The sequence below is a fragment of the Balearica regulorum genome, chromosome 3 (assembly GCF_011004875.1).
Source record: "Balearica regulorum gibbericeps isolate bBalReg1 chromosome 3, bBalReg1.pri, whole genome shotgun sequence".
In the NCBI taxonomy this organism is placed as follows: Eukaryota; Metazoa; Chordata; class Aves; order Gruiformes; family Gruidae; genus Balearica; species Balearica regulorum.
Genome location: NC_046186.1, coordinates 87,572,288 through 87,591,878, shown reverse-complemented (window position 1 = coordinate 87,591,878; position 19,591 = coordinate 87,572,288). Strand labels below are relative to the sequence as shown.

The 19,591-nt window shown below is 40.4% G+C and overlaps 1 protein-coding gene across 1 annotated transcript in view; it reads right to left on the bottom strand.

Moving 5' to 3' along the window:
* The window catches only part of KIF26B (kinesin family member 26B), a 302,521-nt gene that overhangs the window by 94,435 nt on the left and 188,495 nt on the right, over window positions 1-19,591 (bottom strand). The window contains exon 5 of the mRNA XM_075748827.1: window positions 16,455-16,638. Within this exon, the coding sequence (XP_075604942.1) occupies window positions 16,455-16,638 (184 nt within the window). The remainder of the gene's footprint in view (window positions 1-16,454; window positions 16,639-19,591) is intronic.

Below are 19,591 nucleotides of genomic sequence, written 5' to 3'. Positions count from 1 at the left end.
TGTGGGGTGACTGCTGTCCTAAATAATCCTTGAACTCCAGTTACCGCACATGTTGCTGTTATCTGTGGTGTTACTGGGTGGGTACAACGGCAGCAGATCTGCGAACATCCCCCTGGGCTTGCACAGCCAGGGAAAAGGGAGATATAATTTATCTTTCCATTCTTAAAATCCTAGCAGCAGGAACACAGAGTGTTCATGAAACAACCATTTTAATTCAGCATTTGCTTTCTGTGTGTGAGAGTCATAGCTGAAATTGGTTCATATTGTTTCAGAAAGCAGTCATTCTTACAGAGCCTTACATCCTTTTGCCTTCCATTGAGAAACCTGTTCTGATATCTAGTCCTAAAGAAATTCAGATGGTAACATTTACATGACAAATACATAGTTCAGCTTATGATTCAGATCTTAGTTATTTGTTGCATTTCCACAATTTGCTAAAGCATAGCTCGTTATGATGTATGAAAGGCCAGTCTCCAGAAAGTATCAAAATCAATTACCAGCCTTTAACTATTCACAGTTTGAGTCTTGAACAACCATTACAAATTTCATAGAATCACACAATGGTTTGGGTTGGATCCTCTAGTTCCAACCCCCCTGCCATGGGCAGGGACACCCTCGACTAGACCAGGTTGCCCAAAGCCCCATCCAACCTGGTCTTAAACACTTCCAGGGATGGGAACTTGAACCATTTACTTGAAAACAAGCAAGCACATTGCAATGTAAAGCTGTGTGCATTTTGTCTCTGCCAGTTAGGAGGAAGATGCTAACACTCCTCCAAGGAGATGAACGAGGGGTATGGGTGGGCGGCAGTGCTGCAGGATTAAGGTGTCGGGAACGAGGGAGGGAGAAAGCATGTAACCACAGCTTTGCTTTATCTGTCTTGTCAGGTCATTTGATCCTGGACTAAGTAATGGACATGTTTACTTAGTAGTGTATTTTTAAAAGATTTCCAAGGGGGCCAGAGAATTTGGTGAATACTCTTCTATCTCACAGTAATAAAAGAACCTAAAAATAAAGGAGAAAAAGAATTGGAACGTAAGTTACACAGAAGTGGAAGGGTGGCTGAGAGAGGCAAAGGTAAGCGTAACTTGCAGGGAAAGGAAAGCTGGGCTTTGTCCGCAGTGGTGTTTCAGACTCGCTAGCTAGAACATATCCGCTCTATCCATATTTCCATATGGTCTAGGACTACCCTGCAGGAGAGACAGATTGATAGAAATCATTGTTTAATACACCAAAAACCCCAGAAAATCACAAAAACCCCACTGAGATGCAAAGGTTTCCTATGAAAACTCTTAGAGCCTAGAAGGTGTTTTCTGCTCTTACCAACCTTCCTTGAAAAAAAGGGAGGGGGGGGGAATAAATGCAGGGCAGGTACCCATCTTGTATATTTTCTGTCTAGACAGTAACTGGGAAAACTTTAAGAAAGCACTAATAGCCTAGCTCTGTGGTACTCTTTGCAGATCTGTTGAGTCCCCTGACCAAATCTAGCCTTGAAAGACAGCAGATGCCGACAATGCCTTAAAACAAGGATTAATCGTTGTCTCATTAATCGTTGTTTTGTGATTATTGACTGAGAATTTAGTGGAGACACAGACATATGAGAAGAGCAGTTTCAATTTTTATACTTTAACTCTAGTTTTCAGTAACTGATTGCATGTCTTTCCTTTTTCCCATTTTCCTCCCTTTAGATGTAAAAAAAAAAAAAGAAAAAAGAAAAAAGAATTCCATTTTCTGATGCATATGTAAATATGTAAATCACATTGGGGGGAAAAAAAAAAACAAAACCACCTTCCTGAATGAGAAGAAATGTTGACATTTAAGATGCGTTGCTCAGACCGGAATAGGCACAGATAGAAGGATCACAAGTTCAGGAGAGATGCCACCTGAAGGTGCAGTGATGGTGAGAAGAGCATCCCAGCTAATGGAGGTGCAACAGCAAAACTGAGATAAACAAGAGACATCAGTGGCAGTTAAGGACAAGAAGATGCACATCAGAGACACGGACAGGTGTAAAACATTTGTGTATCATTTCTGGGGAGGAAACAGAGAATCTAGATTTGGATTGATAGGCTTAATAGCATGACAGCAGCTATTGAGTATCATGGGTAATGAGTATCATGGATACGATTATCATGGATACTCAGTTTGTTGGCAGGTTCTGTAAAAATAGCTATGAACCCTGAAAGTTTCATCATGTCGTCAGAGTGTTGCAGTCATCTAGTTCACGAGATGAAAATGTTCCACAGACCGCTTGTGTCAAGAATAAGCACAGGTAAATGGTAACTTCTCATTTGGCCAGTGTGGTTTACCTACTGTCATTGCTTCACCTTGAGCATGAAGCTAGTGTATTCACCTACTGCTATGTTCATCCCTGATGCTCTCATCTACACCATTTACCTTTGTGGAAGTACAACCTGAATGATGAAGATTGACCAGCCAACAGCGTACCACTCTATTTCAGAAGTTAACCACCAAACTGTGTCAAACGCTTACAATACTAATGGCATGCACAGAAAGTTCAGGATCGGTGTGCAAATAAGGCATCCTTTTGTCCCTGTCCCCCCTCCAAGTTCTCTCTCATCCCCTCCCCTCCAAGGTGCTTACTTTCTTCCATCTCCTCTTACTGAAGAAACCACAATTTAAGCAACAGCTTTCTCCACCCTTTTAATCTGACAAATCATGGAAGATATTCCTGTGGCAACCAACTGTGATGAACTATTCTGTACAGTAGACTGAATTATTCAGTAATAACAATATCACACGGAGAATCTTTTTGGACTACTAAAACCATGTTAAAAGCAGGGTGACATATGATTTACAGCCCTTGACACTGCGCTCCCATATTGCCAGTTTCACAAATGATGTTGCTTTCCAGAAAAACAGTGGAGTAATAGTTGTGCTGCAGTTCTTTGCTAAGCTTCTGCTCCATCAGTGTATTGGGTGTTCAATCAAATGGGCTTCCCTTGATAGCCTTATCTCTCAGTGGGCCAGTGTTGCTTGGATGGAGCGGTGGGAAATGGCTGCACATCGCACTAGCTCCAACACCTATTTCATTGAGAGCAGAATTTGAGTGTCCTAAAAACTGTTTAGCAAATTGGACTTGAAATCAAAGTGACAGCAGTCTCATGCCCTACGTAAGGCACATTTTGGTGGTCAGCAGGGGACCAAAGAGTAGTTCTGAGTCATTATTCTAATTCTATTGAAAGGAACCATGCAGAGACCCCGGATCAGGTAATGCCCTGCCAGGTCAGTGACTGACGGACATGGGCTGTGCAAGAGAGGACTGTGGAGGAGCACAATCATCCAGTGCCAGAAAAGCAGATACTTGCATTTCTCTTTGCCCAGCCCCAACTATTACACCTCAAGAGACTCAGGGACGCTGGGGATTTCATGCCACTGCAATCCGGAAGGAGCTTACAAACCTCCAGGGAACAGTCTGCATCAATTCATCCTGAAGCCTGAATATTTGACACTTGTAATGTGTTGTCTGCCTTTATATTGTGGGTTGGGAGTGGGAGGAGAAAATGATAAGAGGCTAATAATCAGAATACTCTTCTTATTCAGCATTATTAGTCCCTACTGAGTTAGATGGATCAGCAAAAGAGACTTCATTTCTGTAGAGATAAAAAAGAACAGCCTGAAACCTTGAGGAAATATTGTGCCTATTAGTGTCTATGTAAAAGCCCTAGAAATAATGCTCACAGAGATAAGATGAAGAATAAGAAAATAATAAAGGCAAAACAGCAAAGGCAAATTTCCCCCTATGTGCTGCTCTGCAATTAACTGTTTGAAGCAATTCCCGATCCCCTCAATCTCGAGAACTCTGCTTATCTGCCCATCCAGTTATTTTTAATTTGTACTTCTATTATTACTGCTGCATTATTAATACACCCTGATAAGATAGGAAATAGCTTGGTGGTGTTCTGTTTCAGCAATGCCTCACATGGCATAATAGTTTTTATGATGAATAACTCCCTCCTGTCTGAGAAGATTCATGATTCCCGCTGCTCACGGAGTACGAGGCCCTGGGGGAATCCCGTTTCCTCCTCTGCGTTGCCATTCCGTTTCCCAAAAGCAGCCCTGGGCCTCCTTGTGTTTATCACATCTGCACATGCCGTTATCAATCAGGGGTGCACGCCTTCTCCCTTCTGTGTGGCCAGGCGATCCGCATCCCCGGTGCCTCTGTCAGATCTCGTGCCAGCACATACCTTAGCACTACTCCTCATAGCTGACAAAAATGCAATGTTTAAGGTATTTTCTTGGGGGTGGGTGGGGAAGGGAGGGTAGCTTTTCTAGCCACACTACTTCCAGAATCTGGGCTCAGGTGCTGCAGCCAACCTAGCCAAGAACAGATTTGTATTGCAAATCAAGATTTGTATTTGAATAAACTTCCACCAATACCAAATTGTGGCAAGGAGGGGGCAAGGCATTAAAGCAAAGATAATTATGCTCACGCTCTACAGTTCAAAACACGTGCGTACACTATACAGTTTGAAACACATATCTCATGTTTTCTGTGGGAAAAGGGGGCAGGGAAGAAAGGATCGGCAGTTTTTAAGCTTTCCCACATCCATGTTTCTGTAATGGAGTATGTGCTGCTGTAAAGGTTATTGTACAGCTTTCCTCCTGGCATTTTAATACACACCATATTTTGACACCACATCTTTTTCTAACTAAGTGTCCCCCCTTCTAGTACAAACACTATAAATTGAGCAGATCTGTGGAAAAATCCAGCAGCAATTAATATGGATGAGACCAACCAGGATCTACAGAAATGCAACAGAGCCTCACAGACACCTATAGAGTGTAATGTAAAATGCTGCTATTTGTATGAGCATTTTCAATCACCTCATAAGAGAAAAAAAAGCACGCAATGTATAGGAGGACTGAGCTAAGCAAGAAGAAGGATATTATTCTTGACTAAAATCCATGAGAAATTACTGGGAATGTCTTAAAGGAATGTTAAGTTCTCCCTCTTAAAAAAAAATTATATAATCTGCTAGTTTATAAATAAAAGCAAGCCTATAGCTAGTTAGCCTCTCAATTTTTTCAGATAACTTGCTCAGAAACTCCATATATAGCTTTTTAATATATATTCCTACTGTACTGGTGGGGAAAGGGAGATTAATATTTTCATATACATCTATATATACACCTTTATATGTTTGTAGATACAAACGTACACACTGTATGTATACTGTGTATAACACATATACCTACCCATCCACCCATCGCAGGTGCACCCACTCTGTTTCTCACTTCTGAGTGCTATACAAGAAGTTTTGAGGGTCACAGCCTTAAAAATATATTAATCTACCTCCTGATTTTGTAAGATTAATCAGGTCAACAATTTCAAACTTTTTTTTTTTCTTATACCGTATAGAAAGATTCTTTCATTAAAAAAATGGTAACATTGAAGTATTGTTTTTCATACCTGGCATTTCATATCTCACTATCCAATGAAAGGTCTTGTAACTGCTAATCACTTCAGCAACTTTAGTCTATAAACTAAACTTTAGACTATAGACTAACTTTAGCAATAGACTTTAGTCTATTTACATTTGGAAAATGAAATGGCATTTGGGTATCAGGAATCCAGACCCACTAATGAAACGTTTCCAAACCCAAAGCCACACTGCCAACCCTTCTGGGAAGGAGTCCTCACTGAAAGCGATTCACAGGACATGTTACAGAGCAGTAAGAATCTGGGCCTCTGAGGGCCACAGGCTCTAATCTCATGGGTGTGCACATCGGGACCAGCTTTACAGATCCATCCTGGCAGAAGTACAGCTGAACATCTCCAGTCCTTAAGTCAATAAAGATCAGTTCAACTTTCCTCTGGTTTGCATAAGGCCAAATGTGCAAAAGCCTGCTTGGTCCTTTTCCTTGAAGGTCTGGCTGCTTTATGCAGCCTGCTTGATTGCATGCAGGTCTGCTCGACCAGACCCGGGCACCGCATAGCAAGCCTCTGATGTTTCTTAGACTGGAAAGTGGAGAATGCAGACTTCCATCTGGAGAAGAGATGCAAGTATCTAGAACTTTCTGCAAGCATCTTGTTCCTATATCTCCCAGTAGCTGGTTTTATATTAAAAGTAAAGGTTCAGAGCAGAACATGAGAAGAGACTCTGTGCCTGCTCAGGGAAAGATTCTTTTCACCTTACTTGAGCCAGCCAAAACACAGATATGTTATTCTAAGGCAGCTGTCTAGGTTGTCTCTGTAATCAATTGGAAAAAAAGGAACATCCAGTAGGCAAGTCAGCCCATCCTAATATATGCAGCACTTCTCTCCATTCCTCCATGTCAGGAATTCATATGACCAGCCTGGATCAGAAGGGCAGTGATCAGTTCACGTAAGCTAGCAACATGAATCACAGCCTAAGGAAGTACGGTAATGGTGGCACTAGAGAATGAGGAAAAAGATAGGGAGATAATGACTTGAAGCATGAAGAGACAGGCTTCTCATAAAAGAAGCACACAAAAAAATGGATAAATGTCTCCAGAGAGATATTCCTAAAAACTGGTTTGATTATTATTTTTTTTAAAATACAGGAAGGAAAAAGAAAAAAAGGGGGAGATAGTGAATGAGAGGAGATATATCTAATGGTATTCTCAGTATTAAAATACAGTTCACGCTAGGCTCTTCCTCAGCTGAGCTGGTTATCTATTTAAGTCAATGTTGTACCAGAGAAATGAGGTAAAGCCCAGATCTTTAGGATAATGGAAAACAGAATAACCTTGCAGGTGAATCAAGAGGCTCAGCCAAATCATTAGCCCATGATGTTACAGCAGTGCTACAGTGGAGCTTCCTGCAGTGTCACCATCCTGCCTGCACCACTGAGCACTGCGCTCGGACACATGCTGAGAGAAGGCAAACACAAAAAGAAAAGGCTGGGAGAAGAGCTTTAGGAAGTTTTAAAGAAAAAAAAAAATGTAATAGGGCCCACAGCTGAGTGCTTAAAATACAGTGCCTACAATGTGCATAAGATCTCAGAAAACTTAACATGATCCCAGGTTTAACAAACTATTCAGCATGTAAATTCCTTCCTCAGCATTGTCTGAGAAACACCCTTGCAATTATCAGTTTCTTTCATCTTGACTTTCCTGATTTATACTAACCTCTTCCTCATAGATTTAAAAAGTAATTTAATGCGGTGAGAGATGTAGGGGGAGAGGGCAGGGAAGAAGGGAACATTTCAAAAAGTACTACGGAAAGTCATAGAAATGAAGTGGAAGTGATTATCTAGAACTATCATAATGCCCCATAAATCAACCAGCAGTACAACTTCAATTGAAAAGCAAAGGAAATGAAAATATAATAGCTCAGAAAAACTTTGAGGAAATCAAAGTGTTAACAACAATAAGGTTTTTTATTCCAGAAAAATCCAGTAATTTAAATTCAAATTGCATAACCTCCAATGTTTAAAAGATTTTTAAAATGTGGCCATTGTCCTGTCATACTGTTTCAACAACATGAGAGTATGTTTAAAGCATACTTAGCAGGCAGGTGACCAATATTAAAGATTTGTGTAGCTTCATTAGGTTTACAACATTGAAAGAGCCAAATTAAGTGACCCATCTGATTGTGTATAAGGCTCCTAGCGAACTAGATGTCTACAAATGATGGTCATTCGTGCCACTAAGTGACTTCAATCAAGAAAACAGTCAACACATAAAAGTCTTAGATTGCTGGGCATAAAATCATCCAACAATGACAGTGTAGAGGATGTTGTATAACTAAAGTCACTTAGGAATGTACAAAACCTAGTAGCACCAGCCTGAAGTGATTTGAGCAAGCTAGTTTTCTTTTGATCCTCAATGTTTCCAGGAAAATTCATCAAAACTGACGAAGGTAAACAATACAAAACTAGGCTTTACAACTCTTTCCCTGGGTGAAATGGACTATAAAAGAATCACTGAAAGGATTGATTCTTCTAACACAGAAACAAGAAATGTCATAACGAGAGGTTCAGTCTGTTCATATTTTGTCTGTCCAGCTCAATTCCACCTGGAAACCTCCTCCATTCACCTCTTGTGTTCACAAGCTCATTCATCAGTACAATTTCTCAATACACATAGGAAAATGTCACTAAGGGGATGAACACCATTTTTGGTATTCTTTGAGGCAAAAAAGTAACTTACTGAGCAACATCTCTTATCTGTATTTACTATCACCGATAGTTGGTGTTCTGATTAGGGTCTAGTCTGCCTCTATGACATATGGAAAGAGAGGACTTTTTTTCCAAAGCCAAGAATTTCATTTAAGGACTATAAGTTACTCTCTAGAAAAACCTTGCTTTCTGTGTTGCTGTTTTCATACACAACCCAGTGAAAAGGGAGACGTCTACTAGTTTGAAAGATGGCTTTATTTTATGGAAAATCAACAGAGGCGAAGGAATTAACAGAAGAGAAAGATACCTTAGTATCACGCTTGACCACGTGGTGCCCAGCTTGGTGGAGCACTCCTAACGCCATACAGCAGAACTGCTCCATTTTGTAGAGTCAGATGTAAGGACAGCAACGGTATTCTGCCTTCAATTTTCCCATTTCGGATGTAAATGGTGTCCACCTCCAATTACCTGCCTGCATCTATGATGCTCCAGGAAACCATTACGCTAGCATCCCAGTTGCCACAAGCTCCTCTCTCTGGGATCTGGTCCTTGCCAACTGACCTTAGGAATCCCATTAGCAGGAATGACAGACCTAATCTTCCCTTCCTAAAGGGGCTGGCTAGACTATATGGCAGAAATGCAGTCCTGCTCCTCCATGCAGGAATTCTCTCTTGTATGGTGTAAAGTTTTGGCAACAGGCCAGGTTTTCCCTTTAGCATTTTCCCTTTAGCAGGCTGTTGATATGTGCTCCTAGGTCCCATGAAGTAGCAGCTTCTGCTCTTCACAAAGAGAAGGAAGAGCAATTATGGCCATTCTCTAAATTGTGGAAACATGACTGCACAGAAATTTCTTAAAAATATGTCTTTTTTTAAACTTCACAGCCAACCAAATGCCATCCGATAGACTCCTGGCATGCCTGGGCTGGTACTTCCACATCCAGGATAAGCTTTACTTTAGAGAAAGACAACTAAGTGTGCATAGAAAAAAATGATTGAGAGAGGTAAGAGATTATTGTTTATAGCAATTCATCCAACTTGTATTAATTTCACCATTTTCTTAAAGCAGCTTGAGGTATTAAAACTCCTCCCAGAAAAGCACGCCTAGCAGACATCTAGCCAAAGAGCATGAAAGCCTCCGCCAGGTCCGAACAGTACAGTTGGTGAGGAAAATCCCAGTTCTGAGCAGCTGTCTGGAGGGCAAAAGGCCACCTGGATTTCATTCCAAGTGGAACTAACTATTTAATTTGTACAACAATCATGATGACAACAAAGATGAACACATATGTCTCCTTTAAATGCCTCAAGGGATCATCCTTTTTTTTCTTCCCATTTCAGTAACCATGGTAACTTTGGGCAAAACCAGCTTTCACCTCAGAAATTGTTTTCTGTGATAAAGGGTTTAAAATCTCATTTGTCATCTAACCGTTAACTTTTTCTCCCTATATACCCGAGTGATAATGGAGAGAGAACCTCTGCTTTACAAAGGAAAGAGAATGTCTTCTGATTCCCTCTGAAAAACCTTCAAGATGAATGGCAGCAATGTGAAATACAGAACACATTTTGCAAGTTGTGTTTAGTTTTTTGCTGATCTTAACACAGGTTTTCATAAACACATGCTTAATGTATATCATAATGTTGCCAAAAAAATGCTCACATCCACCAATCAGCTAGTCAAAATGCAAACTCTGATAGTAAAGTCTTTTGGACTTAAATAAGATGTGAAGCAATTTTTTCCTTTCAAAACAACTTTGCAAATCACGTAAGTCTAAGAACGTCTCTACTGTGCTGATACAAAGAGTTGACATAGCTATTGAAAACGTCTTTTGACAAAGACTATTCAAGTCATGATTCATACAGGTTATAGCCAATAGAATACTTACTCATTATTAACACACGTATTGCGCTGTTATAGCTTGGATTAAAGCATGTCAACGTCAGTGCAATAATTGTTGCCCTACTTAGTGAAAAGTCCAATAAACTATTTTAAGGCAGTGGATAGTTGAAATACTAGCAGTTTGCAAACCCAAAGCATTAGTGTACACTTCGGTCATCATGTCCTGCCCCCCACCCCCCTCCCAAAAGACAGTCCTGGATCTACTCAGAAACCTGAACTGCTTGGACAGTAGGGATTTCTTCACTGTTACTTTTGGCAGGGGTACATATAAACAAGAAACAGCACAAGTGGAGAAGCAGGAACAGAAACAACAACAGGGAGAAGAAAAACTTGAACAAACATTGGTACTGTACGATGAAGAAATGCCCTTAAATTGAGGAAGGAATGAGACATTGAATTCCTAGCTGTAAAGACCCGGTGGAATAAGAAGAAAAATTGCCTTTACTTGCTTCTCTCTGTCGGCATTCAAGATTTTGTATTTCCTTGTAAAGGAACTGAATTGCACCAACAATACCTGATCCATTCTCTTCATAATCTCTTTCCCTATCTGGAAAACATCTGCAAAGCACTGCATCTTGACTAGCCACTTGGATCAAAAGGACAGTAGCATGTTACATGATCAATATACAAACTGGGATGGTATGACATAAGAACATCTTTTGATTTTTAACAATAATACTACCACAGCCTTTTTTAGGCCAAAGACATGACTGCCCATTAATCATCAGTGGTATTCTGCCTTTGTGGACCTCTTGCCTCCAAAGAGACAAGGAGTATCACACTTCTCCCCACACAAAAGTGTTCTCCCTCACCAAACAAGACACTCGCCACCTAGCTTTTACGGTGGGAACAGTCAGTGGGGCTCGGGGAAGTGGGTATCAGGTCCCAGTGACATTCACAAGAAGTCAAAAGAATGGCACAGCTGAGTGCCTCTGAAAATCCTCTGCTGTTTTGGTGAAGGAACTTTTGGGTCAAACAAAATCTTTCTGATGCTTCTGGATAGAGTTTCATGCAAATCAATGTGAGGAAAAGGTAAGCTGCAGACTAATGTCAAGTGAATAGTAGATTTTAGGCTTATTTCAATATAAATATTGTGCTTTAATGGAAGATTAAATTCTTACAGCCAGGCACCAAAGAATTATTTTTAACTGAACCTTCTTTAGTATGTGATACAGATCCTTAGGAGAAAGGTGTATGACTTAGTCTTGGGGTTCAGCCCCAGCTGGCAGCTGAGCACCACGCAGCCGCCTGCTCACACACACACGCTGGTGGGATGGGGAGGAGATTTGGAAGAAAAAGGTAAAACTCCTGGGTTGCAATAAGGACAGTTTAATAGGACAGCAAAGGGAGAGGGAAATAACAACAGTACTAATAAAAGAATATACAAAGGGGGTGATACACAATGCTATTTGCTCACCTCCCAGAACCTGATGCCCAGACCGACCCCAAGCAGTGATCCCTCCTCCCTGGCCTGCTCCCACTTATGTCCTTACTGAACATGATGCCATATTGTATGGAATACCCCTTTCGCCAGTTTGGGTCACAGCTATCCTGGCTGTGTCCCCTCCCAGCTTCTTGTGAAAATTAACTCTATTCCATCTGAAAACGAGGATGCTCAGGAGTGTCTGTCACACTGCCAATCTCCTACCAGCACTTTGCGGGCACTCCTGGCATTTGGCCGTGGCTCGGCTCCCATTCACAGCCCTTCCCAGCCAAGCTCTGCGCTCAGGCCCTGCCAGGAGACCGGCTCCCGCATCTCTTACTCGCTCACTAGACTCAAAAACCCCTCTCTGTGCTGCTTCCTACCCTGCCCTGCACACTTGAAAAGGGCTCCTCAGAAGCATCTGCAGTATTACCAATTATTCCCCCTTCAAAGATTTTAATAATCTCCTCTTCTACAACACCTACCAAAGCTTGACAAGGGGTATCTAATATTAGACTGCTGACGGGTTGAGGACACCACTATCAGGATGACTGATAATACCTCATTGTTTCTTCTTGCTTCCCATCTCTCTGTCTGTCTGGTCTTCCTCCCTACACTGAGATCGTAAGTGCTCTGGGACAGAAACAAGATTTTTTTAATCTGAATTTATACATTATTTAGCAAAACGGGGCTGGGGTCTGTGAGCAGGAGTCCTGGTGCTACAGAAAAATTAAAAGTAAACACAATATCACGAATTACTGTCCATTTTGCTAATAGGTTGAAACAACTTCCCAAAGAAGGTTCAATGATGACTTCTTTCTCCCTGGTAGAAAACTTTTTCTTAAGGATCATTTTCATGCACAAACATTGCTAGTTTGTCTTCAAATTACAAGTACCAACAAACAACAATTCACATAAAAATATATATATAAAGAAAACTAATCTCTGTCCAAACATAAAAATACCTCTCAATGACAGTGTTTTATAAGACTACACACAGAAAAATAATAAATGAAAGAAAGCACAGAGACCACATCCATTTATCCTAAACCCTGTGCACCTGAAACCAACCTATTTATTAAGGCTGGCAGAAAATTTTTTGTACAAGCTGTTTTTCGTGGGTAAGGTGGGATTTAGTAAAACAACACCTTTCACAGAAAGAACATTTCAGATTTTCATCAAAAGTCTTGGTTTAGTTTTGGTTTTGTTTGACAGAAAATGGAGGAGGGATAAAAGGAGAAGGAAACCAGATTGGGGAGCAAATCTAAGCAAACCTTACTAGAATGCCCTTACGTTAGTTAATCTGAGTGCGGTCATGGAATAATTCATTATTTCTGCATGGAAAGCCATTTTGCTCTGTTGCTTAGCTTGTTGTCAGAAAGAACAAAATAGACTTAAGGAATATGTTCCAGAAAACAATGGGACTTGGGGAAACTACACATACAGTCATCCAGGACAGTGACCCTCTCTCTCTGTGTAAACCCAGTGAAAGCAATCTACTGCTCTAAGAACATGATGATTCAAAGACAATAGAGAGAGAAAGAAAAGTGATGCTCAAGCTGTGGCAGTTTATGGAGCAGGACTGTTGCTCAGCCCAAAAGAAAACTCTCTGCTCTCAGGAAACAACTGTGGGGATACCACACTACCACCCAGGGTCAGCTCCCTCTGCCAGCAAAGGCAAACGCAAAGCACATGTGTATTTTATGACCCATACAAGCACCACTGTTAATATATTTGCAAAGTGGTCACAAACCTTTAACTTTACATCAGGGGGAGCTTTTTGGAAAGGAGTGCAACAAAGAATCTGATCCTTTACTACTTTATTTCACTTAGACACTGCTGTATTTCTGCTAGGTTCAATGGTGCATCTAACATTGAAGTAAAATGGTGATTATCTAGTCCCAACACTTCACTATTAATATCATCTTCCTCCTTCTGTGAAGCTGAACTTTAGCTTTCAAATAATACTTCCTCCAAATTCCAGGCTGGTAGAGTCTGATTTGCAAGGCCTTTTGTAAGAAAAGGTGTGAAGCATGCAACCTGTATACACTCTAATTCTCTTCTCTTTGTCAGTTTAGACTCTTCAGTTGTAGCCATATCCATACTAACTGAGCTGCTAATTAACTTTTAAATACGTTGCTGATAGGCAAATCCTCCTAGTTTAACTCACAGAAATTATATGCCTGCATATGACAGCAGAGGAAGTCTACAATTTTAAATAAATCATTGTCATCAATTTTGCAATGAGAAGTAGAATCTTTGAAATTTCTAGTGGAAGTGAAAACATAAAATGGCAACTGTTTGGTGGCAAGTTCATTTTAAGAAAACTGTGAAATGAAATTTATCCTCAAAGTCTAAGCTTTCAAGTACCTGACTTCCTATCCTGCAGCATCTTGGATGCCCACCTACCCTGGCAAACCGACAGCTCTCAAGCTGACCCCAAGCCAGCAACACCCAGTGTCCATGCTGGGGCTCCCAGCCCCATAGCAAAGAGCCTGCCTTCCAGGAAGCCCATCCCGAGGCAGTCTGTGCACAACCATCCCCGGGGGGCTCAGAAATCCAGAGACCTTGGCAACAGCCAGCCTTCCAGTTCTGGTGAACCAGACTTTCCAGTAACAAACTGTCATGTTAGAAATTGCCCAGCCCACTCAAACCCAGAGTGAAGCAGAGTTTTATCACACCGGGATTGCTGGTAAAATACTTTTTAAACACAAACCAGAAAAAAACCTAAGTGACTGAAAATAACATTTAGCTTCCCTGAACCCGCTTCCTCCACATGGGTCCACATTTTACAAATTCATACTCTAAGAGAAAACATGATATGAGAGAAAATGCTGAGAAAAGTAACATATTTTTTAGCATGCTCCTATCAAAACATATGCCAACTAAACCGAACAGAACATACATAAATAACAACAATAAAAATTAAAAGCAAACAAGCTGGAAATCCCATTGCCTCATCTGAAGTTTTCCCAATCCGACAGATAAATTACATTGTTATCCTACAGTTATTTACTTACTATGCCTTGTACCTATTCCTGACATTAAAATAAAAATTTTGCTACAGAGGTAAACTGATGGGAAACTTTGATGAAAGTATATGAGCTTTAGGTCATAATTATAGGGTGACTCCTGGAAGAAACCAAAGAGGTGAAAAATGAAACTGAATTCCAGAAACTGCAGGTTAGACATATTTTTGCTAATGCAGATGTGAAAAAAAAAAAAATAAAAATCTCTATTTTGACTATATGAACTAACCTAATTTTGTTTACTACTTTGGAGAAGCATGCGTTCAAACATTTTTTAAAATCTCTTAGCTATTTATCATATACCCTGATAACTATGGGATGGTAAGTCTAAGCTAAAAAGAAATACCCTCCTTCATTAGCTGGACTGCAAAATTTCAGTCTGTCTTACACAGCTGGAGAGCCTGGAGCCTGTTCTTGTACATGGTGTTGATGAAGAAGCAAATCATAGGTCTGTTTGAGTATATTGCAAACTGTTTCCCAGGCACTGTCCACTGGAAATAAATGATTAGAGGAGCAAGAAAGGTTCAGATCCAGCTTGCAGTGTTTTGACAAAGCTATATTTGTGTCTGTGTGTGTGTAAACCCTTTTCTTGGGAAGAGTGAAAACTGATAGTTGGGAAAAGTACCCACACAGTTCAACAAGGGAAATTAGTCCCTTGTTTTCATGAACACATTCTTCATTATTCCTCAATAGAATTCTTATTTTTATTCAGAAATAACATGTCCCAAGCACAAAAAAGTAAGAATCCTGAGAGCATGATGTCCGCTGTAAATATTTTCCATAGCAGCTTCTTACAATGAACAGGTTCAAGCTTACTCCTCCTCCCACTAAAGTCAATTATCATTACTAACTTTTATAAGATCATGGCAGATTTGTACATTTCTTCCCACCTACCAAGCCAGAGGAAAGGAAGGGAGCCCTATGTGGAGGGGATCCTTTTTCTAACAGGCATTAAACCATCCATGAAATTAATACTATTGTTCTTTGGGGAAAAAAAAAAAACAACCCACACCACAACGCTGGAACTGCACAATATCAGAAACTCAGTATCCAAAATCAGCAATGAAAATTCTGAAGCCCATCCTATGCTCAGCATTCCCAGATAACACATTACAATTTCTCTTCTAAACACAAAGATTTTCACCAAATTAATTGTCACTGCTTAGTATTCAATGAATATGGAAAAGCCAAGCACACAGATGCTTGCATAAGAAACTACCTTGATTAAAGCAAACTGCTGTCCTCAGCAACTGCACGCGTGTATTCCCAGATGTAATATGCCAGGCTCTCCATTTGTGACAGAGGAAAAAGAAGCACTCAGACAAACAAAAAAGCAACAGCAAACTATACAGCCACCTTCTCCATCACCTCAACCATTTTCCATTATAAGTATGCACCTAAACAGTGTTTTAAGAGGGTAAGGTTATGGAGAATGGGAGGAAATAACATGACGGAAGGAAAAAGGAGGAATTCATCACGATCAGCATAGACTTTTTTCAGATACATGGCCCAGCCCTGTCATGACTCTACTGGAAGAAAGCCAGGAAACATGAGCCAGAAGCAAATTACAGTGTGTCCAGCCAAGACACCAGTCAGGACAGCAAGGGCATCACAAAACCAGAATACGCCACAGCAAGCAACTGCTACACAGTTTAAACACAGCCAGAGATGAGCTGCTCCAGAAACCCTAGCAGAATGGATGTCATCACCACCTAGTAGCACTGTGGTCCCAATACAGGTGCGTTCAGCGTAGCTGGGCCTTGAAATGTACTACTGCTGCACGCTTAGGTCTGGATACATTCAAGTTAACTTCAACTTTACTAGCAGTTCACTTGCATTAAGTAACTTACGTTATTAGGCTTTTGTACGTGTGTTCAGGGACCAATTGCAGTAAAGCCAACCAAGAAAGGACACGGTCTTCCAATTTCCTTAATGTTTTGCACAAGGATAAAATCTTCTCCCAAAGAAAACAAGTGTTTTAGTGATACTTGTGAGACGTACCTTGCCCAAACCGGGGGTGTCTTTCACTTTGCTGACTGCCCTCAACAAACATGGTGGTGCAGGGGGTGGCGAAGTCTGAAGAATGCTGCTGAAACTGGTAGAGAAGAGAGGAGATTCAGGAACAGACGATGCAGAAGGCCTGTGCTTCTTCTTTTTGGAAGACAGGTTCAATTTCTGCGCGGCTCTGTGAGAAAAATTACAAGAATAAGCTAAAACAACACCAAAGTCATCAGACAAGCAGCCAAGAATAAATAAAGGTATTTATCAGGTTACTATTTATGTAGGATCTCAGTTTTGACCTCATTGATCCCAACAGTTTTATAATCCTGGTTCTTCTCTCATTATTACTAGTTTAACGCCACTGACTTCACAAAGTTGCTCCAAATTTACATAGTCTGCATTAAGTAAGGTCACAATCAGGCCTCCATCACTCTCTCATCCGTTGAAACAATTCAGCCTGCAAGAAAGTTCCAAAACCTCCAATTAAATCAATGAGCTATAAGGCAATTTGTGTTCTAAAATGAAGTTCACTCACCAAATTGTTCAGACAGAATTGTTTGTCATTCACAAGCCTCTGATTAGAAAATGAATACTTGTGCAATGTTTGGATGTAAGCAGCCACTGTTATATTAATTAGTATTAAATGCTCAGGTGAATTTGCTGAGGTGTAAGAAGCCTTTCACAAGCTGTTTTAAATTTTTATCACCTCTGAAAACATAAGCCAGTCTAAAAACTGAACAGTGACCAATTAAAATATTGCTGTTTGCAATGAGATGGAGACAATCATACCAACTACAGCTGCATTAACCACTAAGCAGGGAAAACAATAAAGACTGTTTTTAATACTACAGTATTCTTAGATAAGAATGCTGAAGTTTGTATAGACTTTGATTAAAAAGCTAAGCTTTTCTGGAACAGAAACAGTCAAGTACTTTTGTTTTGCAAAATGTTTTATTTTGAGAGACAATTCAACATCCAGCCTTTGTTGCAGCTCTTTTGTTCCAACACTTGTGCGTTCTGCACTGCCCAGGGATAATGTTAATATTAATCATGTTGTCCCACAGTTTCCCTTTTGTAAAATGAGCACTTTGGATGGAGCAGGTCAACTGGAGCACCATCTCAGTGGAGAGATGGATATAACAATTCATGAGGCTACTTTCATGTTGTTTGCTTTGGCAGACAAATTGTGATTTAAGATGGGTATAAAAGTAGTCTGTGCTGATAGTAGCTCTTCTTACTTTGCTGAAGTGTGACAGTCAAGACCAATAATTCCAAATCCTCCTAAGTTTTAAGAAGCTTTAGCTCCCTTACACTGGTGTCAATATATATTACCCAGCACTGAACTTACAAAAGTAATTACATTATTTTATGCCAAGGAATCAGGGAAAAAAGACTGAATACATATATACTCATTTCAGTATGCAGGTACCTTGTATTTGTATCAGATTTCTCAGGCACATAAACAAATTACTGCCGGGCATGAAGTTGCCATATGGCAGCTGGTCATGTGTGCACTGCCAGTATGTATTCTTCTAGCCTATGGCAAGCGCAAAGCAGTTCCAGACAGATTAGTTTTTAATAAAAGAAAAACACTAGGAGATTTGAATTGACCTGACAAAGAATTACAACTCAGAAGTTTCTGTACCACCTCCTTGTTCTTGTCCTTCCCATTCCCTCTGACCTACTGACTGCAGTTTGTAACCTGGCCCCCTCTTTTAAAAGTCTGCTTTCTTTTTCATAGAAAATGTAATCAAAATGTGTTGGTCAAAACCAAAGCAAAACCCACCATTTTTTCCTTTTCCTAGCAACATTTCAATGGTTTGAAAGGATTCAATAATTTTCGTTTCCACACTGTTCATAACTAATACTTTTATAGAGTTGTCCATGCTGAATCAAGATTTTGTGTATATCTTAGCTTCACTCTAAAATTATTTTAAGCAAAATCTTGTACTATGTGCAACAATTGAAAATACAAATGTTAGTGAAACATACTGAAAAATTTACTCCTGTGGTGAAGCTTAGTCCAGTCTTAAATATAGGCAGGGGTTCCACCCACTCTGGTGATACATCTGGTCTCATAAACTCACCTTGGCTGAAAATACATTTCCTAAAATCCATTTTCTAAGTTGACTGACAGAGTCATTATCCCTCTTGCCATGAAATGCTTCCCCAGCATTTGCCGTTCATTTTACAAAGCTGACAGTGTAATACAAACCACTTCTTGACCCAACCAAGCCCATAGCTGGCATTTTCTTAAAGAAAAAACATTGTTGGAGGTACCTGGCCTTTTCAAACCCTTGGAACTATATTCTAGTTTGACAGTTACAACCTTTGAGATTCCATTCAAATGGAAGAACTCACATTTTCCTTTATATTTTTGGCCTGCAACTGGAAAAAATGTATGAAAAAGCAATGAACTATATCTCATAACTTCAAGGGCTTTTCTGTTTTTCCCCAAGGTGAGAAAATCAATGCATGGCAGGCTAGAAAATCATTTACAAGCCCTATCAGACTTGACTGAATTTTGAAGGGGATCAAAAAAGCAACAAGCCTCAGGTAATTCCCAGAGCATTTAACTGGGAAGAGAAGGGTATTTGAACCAGATGTAGACTGCAATATGACACAAACATATACAGTGTGGCTTTCTTGTGAGCACATTCGCATGAGTAAAATCATTCAGTTTGGGTGGCTACCATTGCTCTGAACACAGTTGGTCATGCCAGCTGAAGCTGATTTGGCTCTGTGATCTAGCATAGGAGGTTAGAAACTCTCACATTTTACTTTTCAAGGTAAGTCAGCAGCCTGGCACTCCCATGCAGGCTCTGCGGACTGCCAGACTTCTCACGCAAAGCACCAGGCTGGACCTTGGGAGACCTGATGCCGCTGTGGCTCACGGCCTGCCCAGCCCAGCCAGCAGCTGGTTGGAGTCTGCTCTTTGTACAGGAGCCAGCTAATTTGTTTTCATTTATTATCTAGTATAACAGGACTCTGATTTCCACTTGAGACTATGCATACTACTGCAGTAATGGTAATGGCGATGATGGCAGCATGGCTTTATGTATTGACAATAAGATGATCATACTCCAAGCTCCATTACATCCCACTTGAGCCAAGTGATATCAGCTATGAACTATGCA